The following is a 20,323-nucleotide window of genomic DNA, read 5'->3' on the forward strand; positions in this document are numbered from 1 at the left end:
AATGAAGTTGTGAGGTATATAATAATGTAAATAAACCTGTGGGACCCTTGGTGAGGCAAAATAAGCCAGAAACCTAAGAGCAAATATTGTATGATTTCATTTAGAAAATACTTCTAAGAATACTGGGGCCTAGGCTGTAAGCTCTTACAGCAATCACATTTAGTCTGGAGTGGTAACTGTTATTTCTGGATTATGAGAGGTTGATTTATACATGTATAACTCAGTATTTACAGATAAGAATGAAGCCAATAAGGTCGGGATTAAGGTAATTAAGGATACAGGGGTAAGGAAGATGCTGCCTATATTTTAGAACTTCACCTACATTTTGAGACCAAAGGAAGAAAGTTTTATTATGTCCAGAGCGTAGGCTTTCTGTAGCACATAATCTAACTCAACCTGTCTGGATAGCTCATGTAAACAATCCAAACACAGGGAGCCCAGAGTAAGAATGAGGGCTTTGAATCCTGTATAGCTCAATGAAATGCCTGTATACATCCCAGAGTATATTAAACAGATAAAAAGTATTGGCAAAGCCCCTTGAGGATGGGAGAAAAATTATGGTACTATTAAACTTTACCACCCAGGAAACCCCAGATACTGTGCCAAACATTAGGGATATCCAAATCAATAGGCCAAGCCCTTGATTTTGAGGCTTGCTCTTGTAAAGCTTATGGATGTAGCGGAGATGCTTAGCTTACCTACAGGTATGCCTAAGAGTCACCTCTGGCAGACCTCTTGTTGCTTAGATGTGGCCTTTCTCTCTCTAAAGCCCAATTCTACAAGTGAAACCACTGCCCTCCCCTGACACGGGATATGACATTCAGGGATGAAAGTCTCCCTGGCAGCATGGGAGGTGACCCCCGGGATAAGTCTGGCCTAGCACCATGGGATCAACAATGCCCTCCTGACCAAAAGGGGGGAAAGAAGTGTAACAAATAAGATAACAGTGGCTAAGAGATTTCAAATACAGTCAAGAGGCTACTCTGGAGGTTGCTCTTACACAAGCTTCAGTTAGACATTGCTACTTATCATAACCTGACAACCCCCAAACAAAACCATTCCTGCCAATCCTAAAGAATACCTAGGGCATTATATAAAATCCTACAAAGGTTCCATGTACTAGGGTAACTCTTCAAAACTTATAACTTTCAGATGGAGCAGATAAGTCTTGAAATACAGAGACCAGCCTCTCCAGAACATCAACTAGTTCCATCTCCCTTTTCCATATTATTGACAGCCCCTTTCAACATGAAAAAGTTGGAATGGGTATAGCCCAAATACCCCTAAAGAGAAGAAAGAAAGATCAAAGGTAATAGTGGAGTTATACAGAGAAGGTCAGGCTTAACAAATGAGCATGAGTGCTGAATCATGATACTGATACTTGTCTTAGCCGCCAGTACACCTTACAGCAGCTAGAAATAAAACCCTAAAATTGTGGAACTATAACCTACACCAAACTCTGAAATCTGTTTTACAATTAATTGTTGCAAGGTACTTTGGAACTTATTGCTTTTATGGATATATGTTATTTAAAGAGGAGGAGTATAACAGAGAAGACAGGATTTAACAAATGAGTATGACTGCTGAATCATTATATTGATATTTGTTGGTCTCCAGTGTCTTGGAGCAGCTGGAAGAAAAAAACAAAAAATCGTGGAACTGTACCCCACACCAAATTTTAAAATCTGTTTTATAAACTACTTATTAAAATTTACTTGGAAATTAATTGCTTTTTTGTATATATATTACATTTCACAATAAAAAGAACATTGAACATTAAAAAAATTTATTAAAAAAAAAAGCCACCAGAGTGATTTATCAAACATACAAATTAGACCATACCACTGCTCTTCTTAAAATGATGGTTCATCATCTACATGATAAGCCAAAGTTCTTAAACAATGCATTCAAGAATAATGCGATAAAAAATAAGAAATATAATTCCCAAGGTACTCATCTCCAAAATATATTTGTAACATATTATACAGTAGTATTAGGAAGAGAGGAAAGAGACACTTCTTAAATGACTTAAAGACTGGTGTGATTCTTCCATTTTTGAAGACACAAACAGGAAAAACTGAAAACTAACTCCATTTTTTGACCAAGTCAGACTTTTTTTCATTTATGCTTTAATAATTTACCAGCATCGCAATAACTCTGGCAAATTACGTATGCATACATCACATTCAAGTGTCAGCACTAAAATTAAGCCATAATTAAGACTGTTTCCACTTAATGAAAGCATCCCTGGATTTCTCCGCAAGCCATCCTCCCTTCTAGGGAAAAAGGGACAAAGCAATATTTTCTTCTCAAATAAAGGTCTGAGAAAGAATGCTCCATTCTAAGACCTTTCGGTATTTATATTCAAATGATCATAAAAAGCAAGAAATTTCTGATAAAACTAAAAACAAAGAGTAAGAGTATATACTAACTGATTAAAACACAACCTATCTACATAATTTTAACCTCAAACATTTAGAAAAAGTAAGAGGTATGAGGAAATGCTCAACCTGAAACACAAAATATTGAGATTAATCTTAGTTGTTTTACAGAGAATAAATTAAAATGTTCTACTAAAACAACGAAGAAAATTATGCCAAATAGCATAAACGTACCTGGTTTCGCAGACATACAGCACACACATTTATTGTCTTCTGCATTATTAGAAACACAGCATACTGGACATTCCCAAGATCCTATGGGCCTTTTGAACTCATCTCCAAATCCTAAGGTACCAGTGGCCATAGTGCAGCTAGAAGATGAAGCAGTCATATTTATGGCACTTTCTGAAGCCACTGGCAATGTAAGGACCCGTTTAACACCAGTTCCAGGTTTGGGTGTTTCACAAGCTACACATTTTATCACTTCAGGTTTATTTTGCACTAAACAGGTATCACAATCCCAAGTTCCTACTGCTGACTTAAATTTATCTCCAAAGCCTGTCCCTGATGGAGAGATGGTTGGTTTGCCACTTTTATGTGGCGTCCCAATTCCAGCCTGTTTAGCAGTATCTCTTGGTGGCAACTTTGCGGCTTGACAGGCTATGCACTTCTCATCTGTAACTTTGTTCTGTAGTAGACAGGTATCACATTGCCATGATGATCCAGCTTTTAAACTTTCCCCAAGTCCGATTACACTAGAGGAAAAGCTACTTATTGCTGGTCTTGTATAAACTACTGGGCTTGTCGTAGTAGGCTGGGCAGCAGAAGAATCTACCTTCGGTGATATGAAACCTACAATGGGAAAAGAAGAGAGTTTGGGGGAAAAAATGAGGAAGCTTTACAATCAAAGAATTAACTGAAATATTATTTGTTACTAGGAGAAAGCAAATTTACCTTACTGTAAGTCATTACAGTCTATAAGATGAAGTACTTATAGTGGTCTTTCACCTAAACAATTGTATTTTGCAATTGTATTAATCACAAAATAACAATAAGAGCTAATTAAAATTCTATAAAAGCTGCTCTGCTTATATCATCTTTTTTCCCAGCTAGGAATTTCTACTTACTATAATTAAACCAATATCTAGTTTCATGTTTCCATTTATACTAATTTATTTATATATAATACTGCATTCTAATCATGCCATATTCTGTAGTCCTGCAACATTGATCAACAGTATACTCATAGCCTTCCTCTCTCAGCTATCCCTTCTTTTAGGTTTCCCCTTAGTTCTGTCAAATGACATTAACAACTATAAGCTTTTAATTCTGTTCAGTCATAATCCACTGATATGCTCTCACTTTAGTAAAGCCACCTTGTGCAGGCATAGTTACTTGATAAGTGTTCTTAAATACAATAAGGTGATAAGGATTCTTTTTAATTATTCTAAATTTCAATGAACTTTGAAATAGTTATGTTTCAAGAAGAAATATCTTCAAAAGAGATGCACTATACCTTCTGATATATCCTGGAAATACAAAAATGACTTAAGACCCAGTCTACCCTCATATCACTCAAATACATGCCCACATAAAGTTACCAAACACATAATTCAGACAAAACTATCTCATATGGCTCTCCAAATATAATCGTAAAGCCTGCATCTTTTTTAAATGTAACCACTGACAGAACATTTAGTCAATTAAGGTATACACTTAGAACTGTGGAACTGGAGGTGGGGGACAACAGTCCATCTGCTACATGAACTGTTGCCACTGAACTGATTTTACCTAAGCTACAATTTATTCATAGGAAAGAATTTCCAAACCTTTACTTAGGATCAATTAACTTTTATTTCACATACAACTAACAAATTCAGTTATCTTTTTTTCCAGTCCTTAGCACTAAAGGAAAGAAAATTAGAAGGAAAAGAGGAAGATACAGAGGGTTGCTAGTGATTTCTAGTGGGAGTAAGAAATAATCCAGTCTAGAGTTATTTCTAACATAACGGCAAAACAAGACCACATACTCCAGTTACTCCCAATGGTCACTAATGCACTATTTGGCTAATTATTAATCTGAGTTACACTAAGGGTGATGAAACTTTAACAGTATCCATATCTCAAAGTGTTCTTTTCTTTCTGGGTTGGTTTTTTTTTTTTTTGAGATTTACTGAATTTCCCTCAGAGGAACAGAGGACTCTCCCCTGCCACATTTCTTCTATTTTAAAAAAGTCAGCATTATAAATGCAAAATGTCACCCTGGATATATAAAATAAACTATATGCATTTGAAAATTACCTAGTACTTGGTAAACTGTAGTACAGGTATTCTGGGGTACTGCCCAACTGTATACAAATGTCTAAATTATCAGATTATTTTAGGCAGTACTCACCTACAAAATGAGAGTCCTATACCAAAAAAACCTAATCCTTTAAAATATTATTGTAGAAGCTAGCCTTATTTTAAAAAATCTGTTCATCACAAATGCACACATATACCTGGGTTAAGTCTCAATTTTTTTCTGAGTAGTTAAGATTATTCTATGAACAAGCTTACGTTTTTAAAGTATACACCACAGTTGTAAATACTAATATCCTTTGATTTTTAAATAAAAAATATATTCCTATTTGATTACTTTAATCTATCCCCTTCAAATTACTACCTATTAAATTTCTAGTCAGTACTATTGTCATATACTAAAGTTACAATGGAGCAAATGCTCTCTGCTTTGCCTTGTTATGAAAACTGGGGAATAATGTTACAACAATTCAGTTCGATGCTTTGAGAAAATGTATAGTCAGTCTCATTAGAGAAAGACATGCCCAGGTATCATTAGCAAAATGATCTACTTTCAGTCCATAGTCCCCATATCTCTATCTTGCTATACCGTAACAAGCACTTCATTTTCTCCTGCTCTTAGAGATTTGGTTTTATTACAGTCCTTAATTTCCAAAGAAATAAGATATTTCCCCCCCCAAAATTACATCTTATTATATCTATATTCAAAAGTCAATCTCCTACCAAATTAGTTATAAATTTTTTTAAAACCTAGAAAGTATTGCACAGGGCAGGCCATAGTGGCTCAGCAGCAAGAATGCTTGCCTGCCATGCCAGAGGACCCGGGTTTGATTCCCGGTGCCTGCCCATGTAAAAAAAAAAAAGAAATATTGCACAAATGACATTAAAATGAGATCATGAGTTTGTAATTAAAAATTTCTGACTATCTCAAGGGCAGCCATTATCTTACCAGGGCTTTTCAGAACATCTAGGACACTTCCTTCTTTCAGAGCTTTTGCAGGTCTAAAAGGGCCTTCATAATCCTCATCTGGCTTCTTCTTACAGCTTGTACTATTCACTGCAGTGATATCTTGAGCTGCAATTTTTATATTTGTGAAATATAAACTGCATTAAAAAGATATTTCACAGCCAATCTTTTGGATCAATTTCAAAACACGAAAAAAAAAAGTCACTGTAATTCAAAGATAATGAACAAATGACTTAAATCACAAGATTAATTTGCCAGTATGAAGAAGTTAAAATACTAGGTTCTACATGGCATATTCCCATCCCATCTTAAAGGTCAAAAAACATAAACTATTGTTGTCATCCAATTTATTCACTGGAGATCAGGAAAATCAAAATGAAACACCACAGAGGATAAGGTAACAGGGCACAAGTTCACATATTACTTGAAATCTCTGTTTTACAAAGCAATTCAGCAATATTGATTTGAAAACCTTTAAAATAGTTCAATTGAGCCAGTTATTTCTCATTTAAAGAAATTTGTCCTATGGTTGAGAATTAACATCCAGTTATAATATTAAGAAACTGGATTTCAGGGATCGAATGATATGACCACAAAAGGCATGTTCAAGTCTTAATCTGCCTTCCTTTGTGTGTGTATGTATGTGAACCCATTCATAAGTAGGATCTCTGAAGATGTAACTAACATGGCCAAACTGAATGAAGGCTGGCCTTAAGTCCAATACAGCTGAAGTTCTTATAGGCAAAGGAAACTAGAGATGTAAGTAGAAGTCAGAAGTCATAGAAAGCCACAAAAGGAGATCAAAAGGACAGATCAGCATATGACAGATACAGAAATGAGAGCCAAGGATCCCCCAAGGATTGTGGGAAGCCAGCACAAAAATGTGAGATTCTGGGGAAAACAGGCGCTAAGCATTGATTTCTGGACTTAAAACTCTCAAACTGTTAGACACATTCCAACTGTTTAGACTAGTAAGGATGTGATTATTTATTGTAGCAGCCCCGGAAAACAGGTAATAAAATGCTTAATTGAAATAAGCCAGACACAAAAGCAAAAGAACAAATAATGTATGATTCCATTTATACGATACGAAAACATCTAGAGTATATAAATTCATGAATACAGAAAACAGATTGAAGGGGCTAGGAGGGGTGAGGGTGAAGGAGACAGGGAGTTATTTCTTAATGGGTACAGAGTTTCTTTCTGTCCGAGGTGTTGAAAAGCTTTTTGGTAATGGATAGTGGTGACTGATAGTAGCCCCAAGTCTGTAGATTTAATTAATACCAGTGAATTACAAATGTGAAAGCAGTCAAAATGGAAATTTTATGTTTTGCGTATGTTACAATAATTTCTAGAAATGCTTAATAATAAGAGGCTGCTTAAACAAAATACTATACATGGACATGAGAATGCTATACAATTACCACAAAATTCATTTTTAAAGGTATAGGTAAGGGTATAAAAAAAAAAACAGGTTAGGCAGTCTAAAGAGTTTAAATAATTATCTCTAAAGATTAATGGTGTGCTAATGACAGACAATAGATTATTTTTATCAAGTACCTTTAATTTTTATGTTTTCCAAACTTTCTAAAATGAACATATCATTAAAGTTAAAATAGATCAATATTTTGACTATCACAGTGGTTTTATTTTTTTAGAGAGAGGTTTCTGTTTGTAGATGAAATAATACGATTTGCAGGGGAGGTTTAATGGTAAAAGAAAAACAAGACTGCAAATTGGGAAATATTTGAGCTGGGTAAAGAATAAATGGGGATTCATTCTACTATTCTACTTTAAAAAAAAATGTTTTAATTTTTTGATAATAAATTATACTTACAAATAACTAGGATTTCCAAGTGTTTGCCTACTTAAAAACAGTGGGTAGTTAAAAAAAAAAAAAAACAAAACTACCTTCAACTGTCAAAACAAAGAAAATATATGCTTTAATCATATATATATATCTATTTATCACATTCTATCTTTCTTTATAAACAAAACTGAATTATTTTTAGTAATTTAAGGTAAACTCAGGATTCCTGAAGTACATGCAAAGAGATAGAAAAAATACATTATGGAAGAATTAGCTCCTTTCTACCACAAAGTTATTCATCGTGACTTCCACATTTACAACCAGCTTTTTAATGATGAAAGTGGTGAGAACAGAGCTGACACGTGAGAACACACAAACTTAATGCACGCCACTCATAAGAAATTCTTAAAAATCTGGGAAATTTCCCCAGATGAGATGAAATATAATAAAGCTATTGCAATAAATTGCTCATTCAGTTACCATTATGTAAAGCATTAGTAAAAATTGGGAAGATGTTCAAAAAAATAATCATGTTGATGAATATACAACTATGTGATGACATTGTGAGCCATTGATTGTAATACCAAGAATGTTTGTTGCTTATAATTAAAATATCAAAAAACAATTTTGGGTAGGCTGTCAAACATCTTTTCTCATACAAAGGCATGAAACTCATCATGTGAATAAAATTATTCCTCCTGAATTCATAGTAACATTTTTAAAAAATGAGAGGTAAAAAGTACACCTAACACAAGCTTACAACTTAAAATAAGTAGGACTGCAAACATACAAGTAAAATTCTCATTTTGAACCACTCTTTCACTATCTCTGCACTATGATCATCTAAAGCCAAAATTTCTCTAGCATCTATGCTAGATTTCACTTAAAACAAGCTGTCTCCTAATTTTGGCTAACCAAAGACAGTGGGTAATTTCTCAAAACCAAATTGCTAGGGGGTACAAGGGTAGCTCATTGGTAGAATTCTCACCTGCTATGCAGGAGACCCGGATTCAATTCCCGGCCCATGTACTTCCAAAAAAATTTTTTTTTCAACAAATGGTGCTAAAATAACAGGACAGTCACATGGAAAAAAAGAATGAAATGTGACCCCCACCATACAGCATATGAAAAAAAAACCCACAGTGCTTCATTTACATGTAGAGGGCTAATTATCTCCTGAAAATTTGCAATTACTTCCTGCTTGTTTATCAGAGTTAATTTCATTCATGTGAAGAAGACATTTATAGAACTGCCAAAGGTGAAAGAATATGAAATACTAATCGAACATTCCTTTTTAGCATTTTATATTTTAAATGTTTTATTCTGAGGATAATGCAGCTCGTCAAAAGAAAACCTCTACCAAGTATCTTAGTAGAGACTGTGCCAGTCTTACTCCCACAGTATGAGTTCATTTCGACCCAAAACCTCAGAGCTTTGTTGACCACATGGATGAACCATGAGCATATTTGCTGAGTGAAATAAGTCAGCCACAAAAGTACAAATATTATATGATCTCATCAATATAATTAAATATAATATAAAAACTCACAGACATAAAATCTAGACTATTGGTTATCATGGATAAAATGATTCTAGAGAACGGGAGTTGTTGCTTAATATGTGCAGAATGTTTAACTAGGTTGAATTCAGAATGTCTGGAAATGGATAGAGATGAGAGTACATTATTGTGAATACAATTAATAGTGCTGAATAGTGCATGAAAGTTGTTCAAAGGGCTAGCTGAGAGCCATGTATGTCACCAGAAGGAAAGCTAGAGGTGAAAACATGGAATGTATAACACAGCGAATCTTCTGGAAGATGCCAATTGTGATTAACAGCACAAATATAAAAAAGATCTCTTATGAACAAGAACAACATATAACACTGTTACAAAGATTAAAAAACAGAGGTATTTGGGAGAAAATGCACCTATTACAAACTGTGGACTATAATTAACATTAATATCTTAGTATTAATTCATCAACACTTATGAATGCACCACATCAATATTAGGAGGTCAACAATAGGAGGGGTAAAAGGGATATGGGATTTCTCTTATATTTTATTTTATTTCATTACTATTACTATTATTAGAGTAATGAAAATGTTATAAAATTGATTTTGGTGATGACTGCACAACTATGCGATGATACTGGGAGCCATTTATGGTATACTTTGGATGGGTTGTATGGTGTGTGGATCTCAATAAAATTGCATTAAAAAAAGCAAGCAAACAAACAAACAAAACACCTTGAGCTTTGTATGGGTCTGGAGATTTAGCTAACAGTTCATGTGTGTATATAAACAACTACTTTTATGTAAAAATTTATGAGAAATGTTTACCTACCTGAAGTACTTATCACTGGTTCTAAAGTACTATTGGTGTCAGAAAGTTCTGCAGCTTTTGCAACAGGCACACTAAATGTAAATCCAACCTGTAACAAGAGAAAAGGTGTCCTCTAAGTGACAAATTTGTCTTAAACAAATACAGAGCATTAATATGCTGTACTTCATCTATTCTAAGACACAGTTTTTCACATTCTAAAATTTCTGAAGTTGGCGTGTTTTTTTATAGTCAGTGGTATATGATGGTTTACTAGACAGCATATTACATTTCTTGGACATATTTTTCTTTCTAAGCAATAAATAAAATAATGGTAGGTTCCTAACACCCAATGCCCAGCTCTTGGTTTCTGAATCCATGCTCTAATAAAAAAGTATGAAGCTCTTTGGACAAATTACGATTTCAGGCATGCAGCAGAAAAATTACAAGATTATCTGGGTTACCTTAGTTGAGCTGAAAAACAAGGACATACTAAAAAAATGGGAAATGTTAACTGTTACATAGGTCAAATCTCGGGTAACTTTACCATTAAACTTATGTAGTATACCCACCCAAAATGTTTAATTCTTAATTATAAAGAAAGCAAAAGAAATCTGCACTGTGGGACATAAAAACAACAACGAATTTTCTAGATTAAAGATAATAACTAGGGCGGGGCACAGTGGCTCAGCAGGTAAGAGTGCTTGCCTGCCATGCCCGAGGGCCCGGGTTCGATTCCCGGTGCCTGCCCATGTAAAAAAAAAAAAAAAAGAGTAAAGATAATAACTAAACACAATGGGATGTTTGATTGACTCTAGAACCACGAGAAACAAAGCAGCTATAAAAGACTGGGGAGATCAGGTACATCTGAATAAGAAGCATGTTTTTTCTTGGATATTATTAATAGTATTGTGGGTACACAACGGAATATCCTTTTTCTTAGACAATTTACATAGAAGTATTAGGGGTAACATGACAGCTACATTTTACTTTCAAATGATACAGGAGAAAAAACATATGGGTATATACTTATACAGGAAAGAAAACAAGCGTGTTCATTTCATTTTTCTGTAAACTCAAAAAAAATTTTTTAAGTGAAGGAAAGCAACTGTGTATCTTACCACCGATGGCTTCTTTCTGTATTTAATTTTGAAATAATTTCAAACTTAAGAGAAACTTGCAAAAAATCATACAAAAACAATACAGAGAACTACAATATCCCCCAACCTACATTTACCAATAATAGCATTTTGCCATATTTGTTATATCATTCTCCCTATTTATTTACCTTCTAAAATTTTAGTGTAGGTTGAATAGATTATGCTGTTTGAACACTTAATATTTCCAAGTGCAATTTCCAGAAAAAGGATATTCACTTATGTAACCTCATTAAGCACAGTTATCAAGCTCAAGAAACTCGCATTTTTTTTTTCCAACGGTCTCAATAATGTTCTTTTGGGCATTTTTTCCTCCCCAACATTTTTATATTTGATAAAAATGCAGGATGCCTTTGTTATCTTGTCATTGTACATGAAATATTCCTTGCTTGCTACTTACAGATGATGGAGGTAGTATATCTGCCTCAGTAGATTTTACAATGGGAGATGAAAATCTAAACATGGGACTGCCGGTGCTGCTCGGAGAGGTCATTTGTACCTGGTTTTCCAAATTAAGAAATAACACAAAAAAGTGATTTTTATGAAAGTAAAAGAAACTGACAATAAAACAGGCTTTAAATAAATCATCCTAAAGAAACCCCAAATATTTTTTTCTTTATAGATTTAAAAAATCACTTCAGCTTCTGAAAAATATTAACTAGTAACAGCAATAAAATCTGGTTTCCTCTTGGAAGAGGATATATACCATCTAAGAGGCAGACAACTGTCTAAAGGAGAAAAATAAGAGCTATAAGAATATGCTCAGAAAAAGCCAGGAAGGAAAAGCATACTTATCTCCTAAACAGGTTAAAAACCTTAATTCTACTTGAGAAGTAAATATGTTAAATACACTCCTACCAAAAAAAGCATCTTATTGGAAACACTGTCTTGAAACAAACGAATAATAATCTTTTTCTAATGTATACAAGATATTTAGTTCATAAAAAAAAAAAGAAAAAAGAAAAACACTTCAATTTCTTTCGTCCTAGTCTGAGTTACTAATTTACAGAGTGAAAACTGAATACTCTGCTTTAAATACAGTACTAGATTTAAAAAAATTAAAAATCAACTCTATTTATACAGTAGTTTTGTACCTTATTTGTTAATGATTGTGAAGGACTGATGGGCGATGGGGAGGAAGTTGTGATCACAGAGGAACTAAAACTGAAGGCAGGCAGTGAAGAACTGGTGATTGGTAGAGAGATTTTTGGTAATACTGGTATTTCCATTTCCTAAAACACAAAATGTTTTATAATTATACATTTCATTTTTAATGTCATTCATTTTATATCTTTATTTTTAGGCTGAATGGATGTAGCCAGGTAAATTTAAAACAGAAAGAAGGCAGCAACATACACTGCTGATAACATAGACACTTCAATTAAACTTGACAAGATTTGAATCCCAGCTGTGCCACCAACCAGCCATGTGCCTTTAGCACCTAGTTGCCTGGACACCAATATCTTAACTGGTAAAAATGAAAGGGGAAAAATTCTTACACCATACCATGGTTGTATCAATATAAAAGGTAAAGCTCTATATAGTGACTGCCATGTAAAACAAGCATTTAATAAATGTTAGTTCTGAATAAATCTAGTAAACTGTCTTGCTTTTTAACCCAATATGTCAAAGAACACTCTGGGTCTGAGAAAACCAAGGTTAGTGCAAATAAAAACAGTTCTGACTTTTGCTCGTGGTGGAGTAGCTTCTATATGACTTCTATACTTCTACAGCTTCTATATTATGGAAAATAACAATTATAAACTCAGGACTAAAATATAAAAAACAGCCATCTGAAGGCACTAGAAACCAAACAAAAGCAAGGAGAAGCTAGGGGGGAAAGGACACTTGGAAGAACGGATGGTACCGAGCAAGTTTCCTGTTTCATTTATTAGTTTGTGCCAGTTGGTGCTAGGACGCAGTCGAAATTCAGAGAAAAATCTGCAAATCTACTGGGTTAAGGAATTGGAAGATAATCTGGGATGATCACAGCAGCTAAAAAACAAGGGGGTGGTGATGGTGGCATATGCAGGAAGGAAGAGCCACTGAGAGACCTCAAATGCTACACATGAACTGCCCAAATCTCCAGGTGACTTGTAAACTACACATGCACGAGGCAGACACTAAGCAATTAAGACTAAAGATTTTCAGTTGCTTCCTACCACAGAGGAAACAGAGTTTAAGTTCAGACAAGTTAACTGCCAGTAAAACAAAATGAATCTTAAAATGGATGCAGTTTCTTATTAATAAATTATACCTCAATATAGCTGATCTTAAAAGACAAAGGCAAAATAAAGACATTTTTCAGATCAAAGAAAACAGAAATCTGTTGCCAGAAAACTTGCTTTACAGGTCCTTCAAGCTGGAGAGAAATGATACCATCTGGAAACTCAGACATCAAGAAGAAATGGAGAGCCTACTTAAAACTAGGCCTAAGAGTCACCCCCAAGAGAACCTCTTTTGTTGCTCAGATGTGGCCTCTCTCTCCAGCCAATACAACAAGCAAACTCACCACCCTCCCCCTGTCTACGTGGGACATGACTCCCAGGGGTGTGAACCTTCCTGGTAACATGGTACAGAAATCCTAGACTGAGCTGAGACCCAGCATCAAGGGATTGAGAAAACCTTCTCCACCAAAAGGGGAAAGAGTGAAATGAGACAAAGTGTCAACCGCTGAGAGATTCCAAACAGAGTTGAGAGGTTATCCTGGGGGTTGTTCTTATGCATTAAGTAGATATCAACTTGTTATTCAAGATGTAATAGAGAGGCTGGAGGAACTGCCTGAAAATGTAGATCTGTGTTCTAGTAGCCATGTTTCTTGATGATGACTGTATAATGATATAGCTGTCACAATGTGACTGTGTGATTGTGAAAATTTTGTGTCTGATGCACCTTTCATCTACCTTGTCAACAGATGAGTAGAACATATGGAATAAAATTAAATAACAAGGGGAACAAATGTTAAAATAAATTTAGTTTGAAATGCTAGTGATCAATGAAAGGGAGGGGTAAGGGGTATGGTATGTATAATTTTTTTTTTGTTTTCATTTTATTTCTTTTTATGTTATCTTTTATTTCTTTTTCTGAATTGATGCAAATGTTCTAAGAAATGATCATGATGATGAATATGCAACTATGTGATGACATTGTGAATTACTGATTATATACGTAGAACGGAATGATCATATATTAAGAGTGTGTTTCTTTGTCATATTTTTTAAATTTAAAATTAATAAAAAAAATTTTAAAAAAAGAAGAAATGGAGAATATGTGAGTAAATATGAAACACGTTTTAGATACTTTTCGTATCTTTAAAGCAAATATACAAGGGTATAAGGCAAAAACTATATATCGTGAGCTTATAGTCTATCTAGACACAATACATATGATGACTACAGTATAAAATACTAGGGAAGAAGGGTGGGTAAATCAAACTACACAGTTACAAATTCTTAAATTTTATACGAACTGGAATAATATATAACACAAGAGACTATAAAAAATTATGAATATATAATGTGAAGAGGCAGAGCTAAAAGGCCAACAAATGAATTAAAAAGGAATTTTCCCAAATATTCAATTAACCTAAAAGAAGGTAGGAAAGGAGGAAGAAAGGAATAGACTGGACAAACAGAAAACAACAACGAAATGGTAGACCTTAATCCAACCATATCAATAAATACATTAAATATGAATAGACTACCCCAATTTAAGACAGAAACTGCATAAAAAGGTAAGACTCAACTCTATGCTGTCTACAAGAGATTTACTTTAAATATAAACATGGATAGGTTGGAAGTAAATGGATGAAAAAAGATAAACCCTGAAAATAGCAAGTATAAGGCTTATTCTGGTAAGCATAGAGCGGCTATACTACCATCAGATAAAGCAGACTTCAAGAAAAAAAGGTATTTCTAAAGATTAAATGTATATATATATACATGTAACATCTAACAATGTTAATAAAAGGGGCAATTGAGGCACAAAAATCAATGTATATGCTCTAATGAGAGTCTCAGAATACATGAAGCAAAATAAAATTAGCAGAATTAAGAGGGAAAGAGAATAGCTAGCAATTTTAACTCCCCTCTCTCAATAATTTAATACACTAAAACCCAAACCCATACATTATGAGCCACCTTATATGACCGCCATCTACAGATCACTGCTACACCCAACAACTGCAGAATATTCTTTTTCAGAGACACACTAGACTAAACAGGTAGACCATTGCAGGGTTCTATAACAAGTCTCATGTTTCAAATATCTGATCACAGTGAATTAGAAATCAAAAAGCCCTCGAAACATCTGGAGGTTAAATATACTTCTAAATAATCCATGGGTCAAATAACATATCAAAATTTCAGTAGAAAAATATTTTTTAAAAAAAGGTCAATTGGGGGAAAAAGCACATGCAAAAAATGTTAAAGTTTCTAGAAGAAAACAGATTATCTTTGCAACTTGGAGAGAGAAAATAGTCTCAGCACACAAAGAACAGTAACAACCATAGGTAAAAAAAACTGATAAATTGAGACCTCATAAAATTTAAAACATCTGCTATAAAACACTAAAGAAATTGAAGAGGCAAGCCACAGACTGGGAGAAAATATATGCAAAACATGTATCTGAAAAAGTACTTGGGACCAAAATTTATAAAGACTTCCCACAAATTAATAGTAAAAAGATAACCCAATTTTTAAAATGGCAAAATATCCAAACAGATGCCTTATAAAAGGGGATATACAAATGGCCAATAAGCACATAAGAGCTTAACATTATTTTTCATTCAGAGAAATGCAAATTAAAATGACAAGATACCACACCATATACCAATCAAATAGCTCAAATGAAAAAGACTGACAATCAACTGTTGACAAGGATATAGAACAACTAAAACACTCATACTTTGCTGGTAGAAGTGTAAAATGGCATAAACACTTCGGAAATGTTTGACAGTTTGTAAAAAAAAGTTAAATACTTAGCACCTTCACTCCTATGTACTTATCCAAAATAAATAAGGATGTCCACAAAAGACTTATACAAGAACATTCATACTAGCTTTATTCATAACAGCCCAAAAAAGGTAAACACCAAAGTATCCATCAACATAAGAATGGATAATGAATCCGCAGTATACACATAAAACAAAACACTAATTGGCAATGAAAAGGACTGAACTACTTTGGATGACTCTCAAAAATACTATGCTGAGTAAACAAGAAGCAGGCAAATACTAAATGACTGAGGTTCCAGAACAAGTAAAACCAATACAAGGTGGGGAAAAATTCAGAATAGAGATTGTCTACAGAGTAGGAAGCAATAGGAAATGACTGGGAAGGGGCATAAGTGAACTTTCTGGGGTGATGGAAATAGTCACTTGCTTGACAGAGGTTTGAGTTACAAAGATAAAATCATGTGTCAAATTTTAAATATTTAACTGTAGTTCATGCCATGTATGTTTAAGTACTTGGAGGTAAAATATAGTGATATGGTAAAATCTGCTTTGAAATGCACCAAAAAAATAAGATGGGTGGATGGATATTTATTTGATAAAGGAAACATAACAAAATGTCAGAATCTAAGTGCTGGGTATATTTATATCCACTGTAAAATTTTTTCAACATTTGTATACGTTTGAAACTTTTCATAATCAGATTTGACAAGGGGTGATGAAGGAGATGGCAAACAAAAGACTCATTTGGCTACTTACGCAGGAAGTTTCTCCCCTTGCCCAAACTCCAGCCTTACTTTCTGCCTTCAGAACCCTGGCAACACCTGAACATGTCAATTATATAACCCCACTGTCTCACAGCAACTTACTACACTTCAGCCACATACTTGTCCAAACTGGTTCTTTTTATTATTGACCTTGAACCAATCCTGTAATTTGATTCCTATTTTCTAAATTCTGACTTGATAGATCATAAATAGGTTCCACAAATCTGGGAGAAAGAAGGCCAAGAAGTCTAACTGAATACTTACAGACACTTTAAGTTGAATATACCAATCAACAAATACTTGAGATCTTACTATGTACTACTTTTATATTAGCTTTACATGGATTATTTCACACGAGGTAGAAACTATTTTTATAGATGAGGAAACTAAGGAAAGAAGATAAATAAATGGTGTACTATCATATAGCTATTAAGTAGCAGACATCCTATAGATACAAATTCCAACATTAATTATACTGTAATTACATAATTTACAATTACATATTATTTTATAATTATATAATATTGTATATATTATACTTAATTATATTAATTAACACCCCATTTTGCATATAAGGAAACTGAGGCACAAGCAGTTTAACAACAATCAACATCACTCAGCCTATAAGCAGTCAGGATCATATATGACATGACGATATCAAGCAATTAATTCTCCTCAAACCCTACCTTATTATACATCCTTACCTATTTTGCATTAATGACCTTTTTCAATTATAAAATCATAGACTGGTATCACAGTGATCCAGTATGACACACAATCCTCACAAACTTATGGAATTAAGGTAAAGGTTTTCTTAAAATACACTCTCTTAATAACACATTTCAAAATGTATTATTTTTGATATAGTTCTATTAACCTGAATATTTACTAAATGAAAATACACCAATCTCTGATAAACAGCAATAGTGTCTGAAATTTTTAGAATGTTTGTTTCATTAGAAATGAAATCCCTTCCATTTGACCTCATGCCAGACCCATTTAAAATGCCCACAAAAATGAATCTTTAATTACTCAAGAACCAGTATTTGACATGTGAAACAAAAAAAAGCAGCATCTGACACAAAATAAGCAAGAAAGCATCTATTCAACCCTACTCTACTTAGATAAGAAAACACAAAGTGGGCAGAAAACCATGGGCAGGCATTCTGACAGTACCTCTTCCCTGAGAAAGGCAGACTCTGTCACTCCAGAGCAGGACAGAGTCAGAGACGGAGGAGGTAGATGAGGCATTGTGGGATGCGAAATTGGCAGTTGGCTGGAATGGAGAAATGAGAGGGGGCCTAGAAAAGGGGGAGGTGAAAAGAGGTCTGGGTGGTTAGTTCTTCATAAAGCGCCTCAGTTAGTAGACCAGACAGTAAGGCCAAAATTAAGTAAATAAATTTTTTAAAAAGTTTCTCAATATAGCAAAGTCACCCTAAACACATACACCTGCAAGATAGCTAACACTGAGCTACTGATAGCAAACTGAGCTTCAGCTTCAAATCTCAGAAACTTTTTCTTTAAAAATAGAAACTGAAGGACGAACAAAAACCACACATCATCCAGCAAATGTCAGACAAGGATAACGTTTTCCTTATACAGGGACAAATAAAGCAGAAATGATGGAGCCCTCAAAATTCTAATATAAAAGTTGGTCTAAAGAACATGCCCATACTGTATTGATGAGATAGTAATATTCTAATGTTACAAAGGCAAGACAAATTACTTATTTTAATGTAATTAGTAACATCTACATACACTTTTAATAACAAAGGAAAATGGATTTGCCAAGAAGACTACACAATTATATATACTGTATGATCAACAGCATGAAAGACTGAATGTTTCTTTCAGCATGGTTGAACAAATTGATACGAGTTCCTCCTTTTATAACACCACAGAAGAGTGACAAGCAGAGAGCCTAAGGAAGGGAAAGACAAAGTTTCAAGGCTTTGCCATGGCCCCTGACATATCTCAAATATGAAAAGGCTGCTATATAGGACAGAAAGTCCAAACTGCCAAAGAAGTTATGATTTTGATGATTCCTGTGAGTCAGCAAGGCACAACCACAAAATTGCTAAGAAAGTGAAAAGAAAGGACTCCTTGTCTAAATAAGCCTATAAAGCAAAATAACAACAGACATTTAGAAATTTATCACTAACACATCCAACAACTTCAATCATAACATTTCACAGTCGGGCAGGCCATGGTGGCTCAGCAGGCAGACTTCTCGCCTGCCAAGCCGGAGACTTGGGTTCAATTCCTAGTGCCTGCCCATGTCAAAAACAAACAAGCAAACAAACAAACAAAAACACTTCACAGTAAATAGAAACTGTTAAACAGGACCCAGTGTTTAAAAACATACAAATGCACTCCTAAAAGACTCATGGAAAAGCCACTCAAATTTATATGGAAGGGTAAACAGTCCGTACAGCCAAAGCCATCTTTTTTTTTTTTTTTTTTTTTAACATGGGCAGGCACCGGGGAATCGAACCCAGGTCCTCAGGCTTGGCAGGCAAGCATTCTTACCTGCTGAGCCACCGTGGCCCGCCCCAAAGCCATCTTGAAAAAGAAGTTGGAGGACACACTGATCTTAAAATTTATTACAAAACCAAAATAATCAAAACAGCATAGTACTGTCACAAGGACAGACATACAGACCTGTGGAATCAAATAGAATGTTTAGGAATCAATCTTCACATTTATGGCCACTTCATTTTTGACAAGGGTACCAAGTCCACTCAATGAGGAAAGAAGATCTCTTCAATAAATTTGGGGAGCAGGATTGCCATTTGCAAAAAAAAAAAACGGAGGATTCCCCCTACTTTTTGCCATACGCGAAAATCAACTCAAACAGATTATCAACCTAAACTTGGTAACAGAATTATCAAACTCCTAGAGGAAGGGCAGGCCACAGTGGCTCAGCAGGCAGAATTCTCACCTGCCATGCTGAAGACCCAGGTTCGATTCCCGGTGCCTGCCCACGCAAAACAAACAAACAAAAACTCCTAGAAGAAAATGTAAAGAAGCATCTTCAGGAACTTGTATTAATTAGTTAATGTTTTCTTAGACTTTACATCCAAAGCACAGGCAACAAAAGAAGAAATAAACAAAGGGACCTCATCAAAATTAAAAAGTTTTGGACTTCAAAAGACTGCATCTTGAAGGTAAAACTATTACCTACACAATGGGAGAAAATATTTGGAAACTCTATATTGATAAAGGTTTAATATACAGAAGATATAAAAAATCCTATTACTCAACAATAAAAAGACAGACAACCTATTTTTAAAATAGGAAAAGACTTGAATAGACATTTCTTTAAAAATACACAAATGACCAAAAAGCACACGAAAAGAGGCTCAACATCATTAGCCATCAGGGAAATGCAAATCAAAACCACAACGATATGCCATCTGAAACCCAACAGAAGGCCTACTATTTTAAAAAAATGCAAATATTGGCAAGGAAGCAGAGAAATAGGAACCTTCATTCATTATTGGTGGGAATGTAAAATGGTGCAGTCACTCTGAAGACAGTGTGGCAGTTCCTTAGGAAGTTAAGTACAGAATTACTGTAGGACCTGGCAACCCACTTCTAGGTGTATACCTAGAAAATCTGAAAGCAGGGAGACTCAGATATCTGCACACAGTGGCATTATTCACA

At 34.4% G+C, this 20,323-nt stretch overlaps 1 protein-coding gene across 2 annotated transcripts in view; it reads right to left on the bottom strand.

Annotated features, from left to right (window-relative positions):
• Positions 1-20,323, bottom strand: part of NUP153 (nucleoporin 153) — a 99,133-nt gene that overhangs the window by 17,824 nt on the left and 60,986 nt on the right. For both annotated transcript variants that reach the window (XM_077143417.1, XM_077143415.1), the window contains exons 12-16: positions 12,034-12,171; positions 11,340-11,438; positions 9,807-9,894; positions 5,632-5,757; positions 2,616-3,233 (exon numbers count right to left, since the gene is read on the bottom strand). In XM_077143417.1, the coding sequence (XP_076999532.1) occupies positions 2,616-3,233; positions 5,632-5,757; positions 9,807-9,894; positions 11,340-11,438; positions 12,034-12,171 (1,069 nt within the window). The remainder of the gene's footprint in view (positions 1-2,615; positions 3,234-5,631; positions 5,758-9,806; positions 9,895-11,339; positions 11,439-12,033; positions 12,172-20,323) is intronic.

Source organism: Tamandua tetradactyla, chromosome 25 (assembly GCF_023851605.1).
Source record: "Tamandua tetradactyla isolate mTamTet1 chromosome 25, mTamTet1.pri, whole genome shotgun sequence".
NCBI lineage: Eukaryota > Metazoa > Chordata > Mammalia > Pilosa > Myrmecophagidae > Tamandua > Tamandua tetradactyla.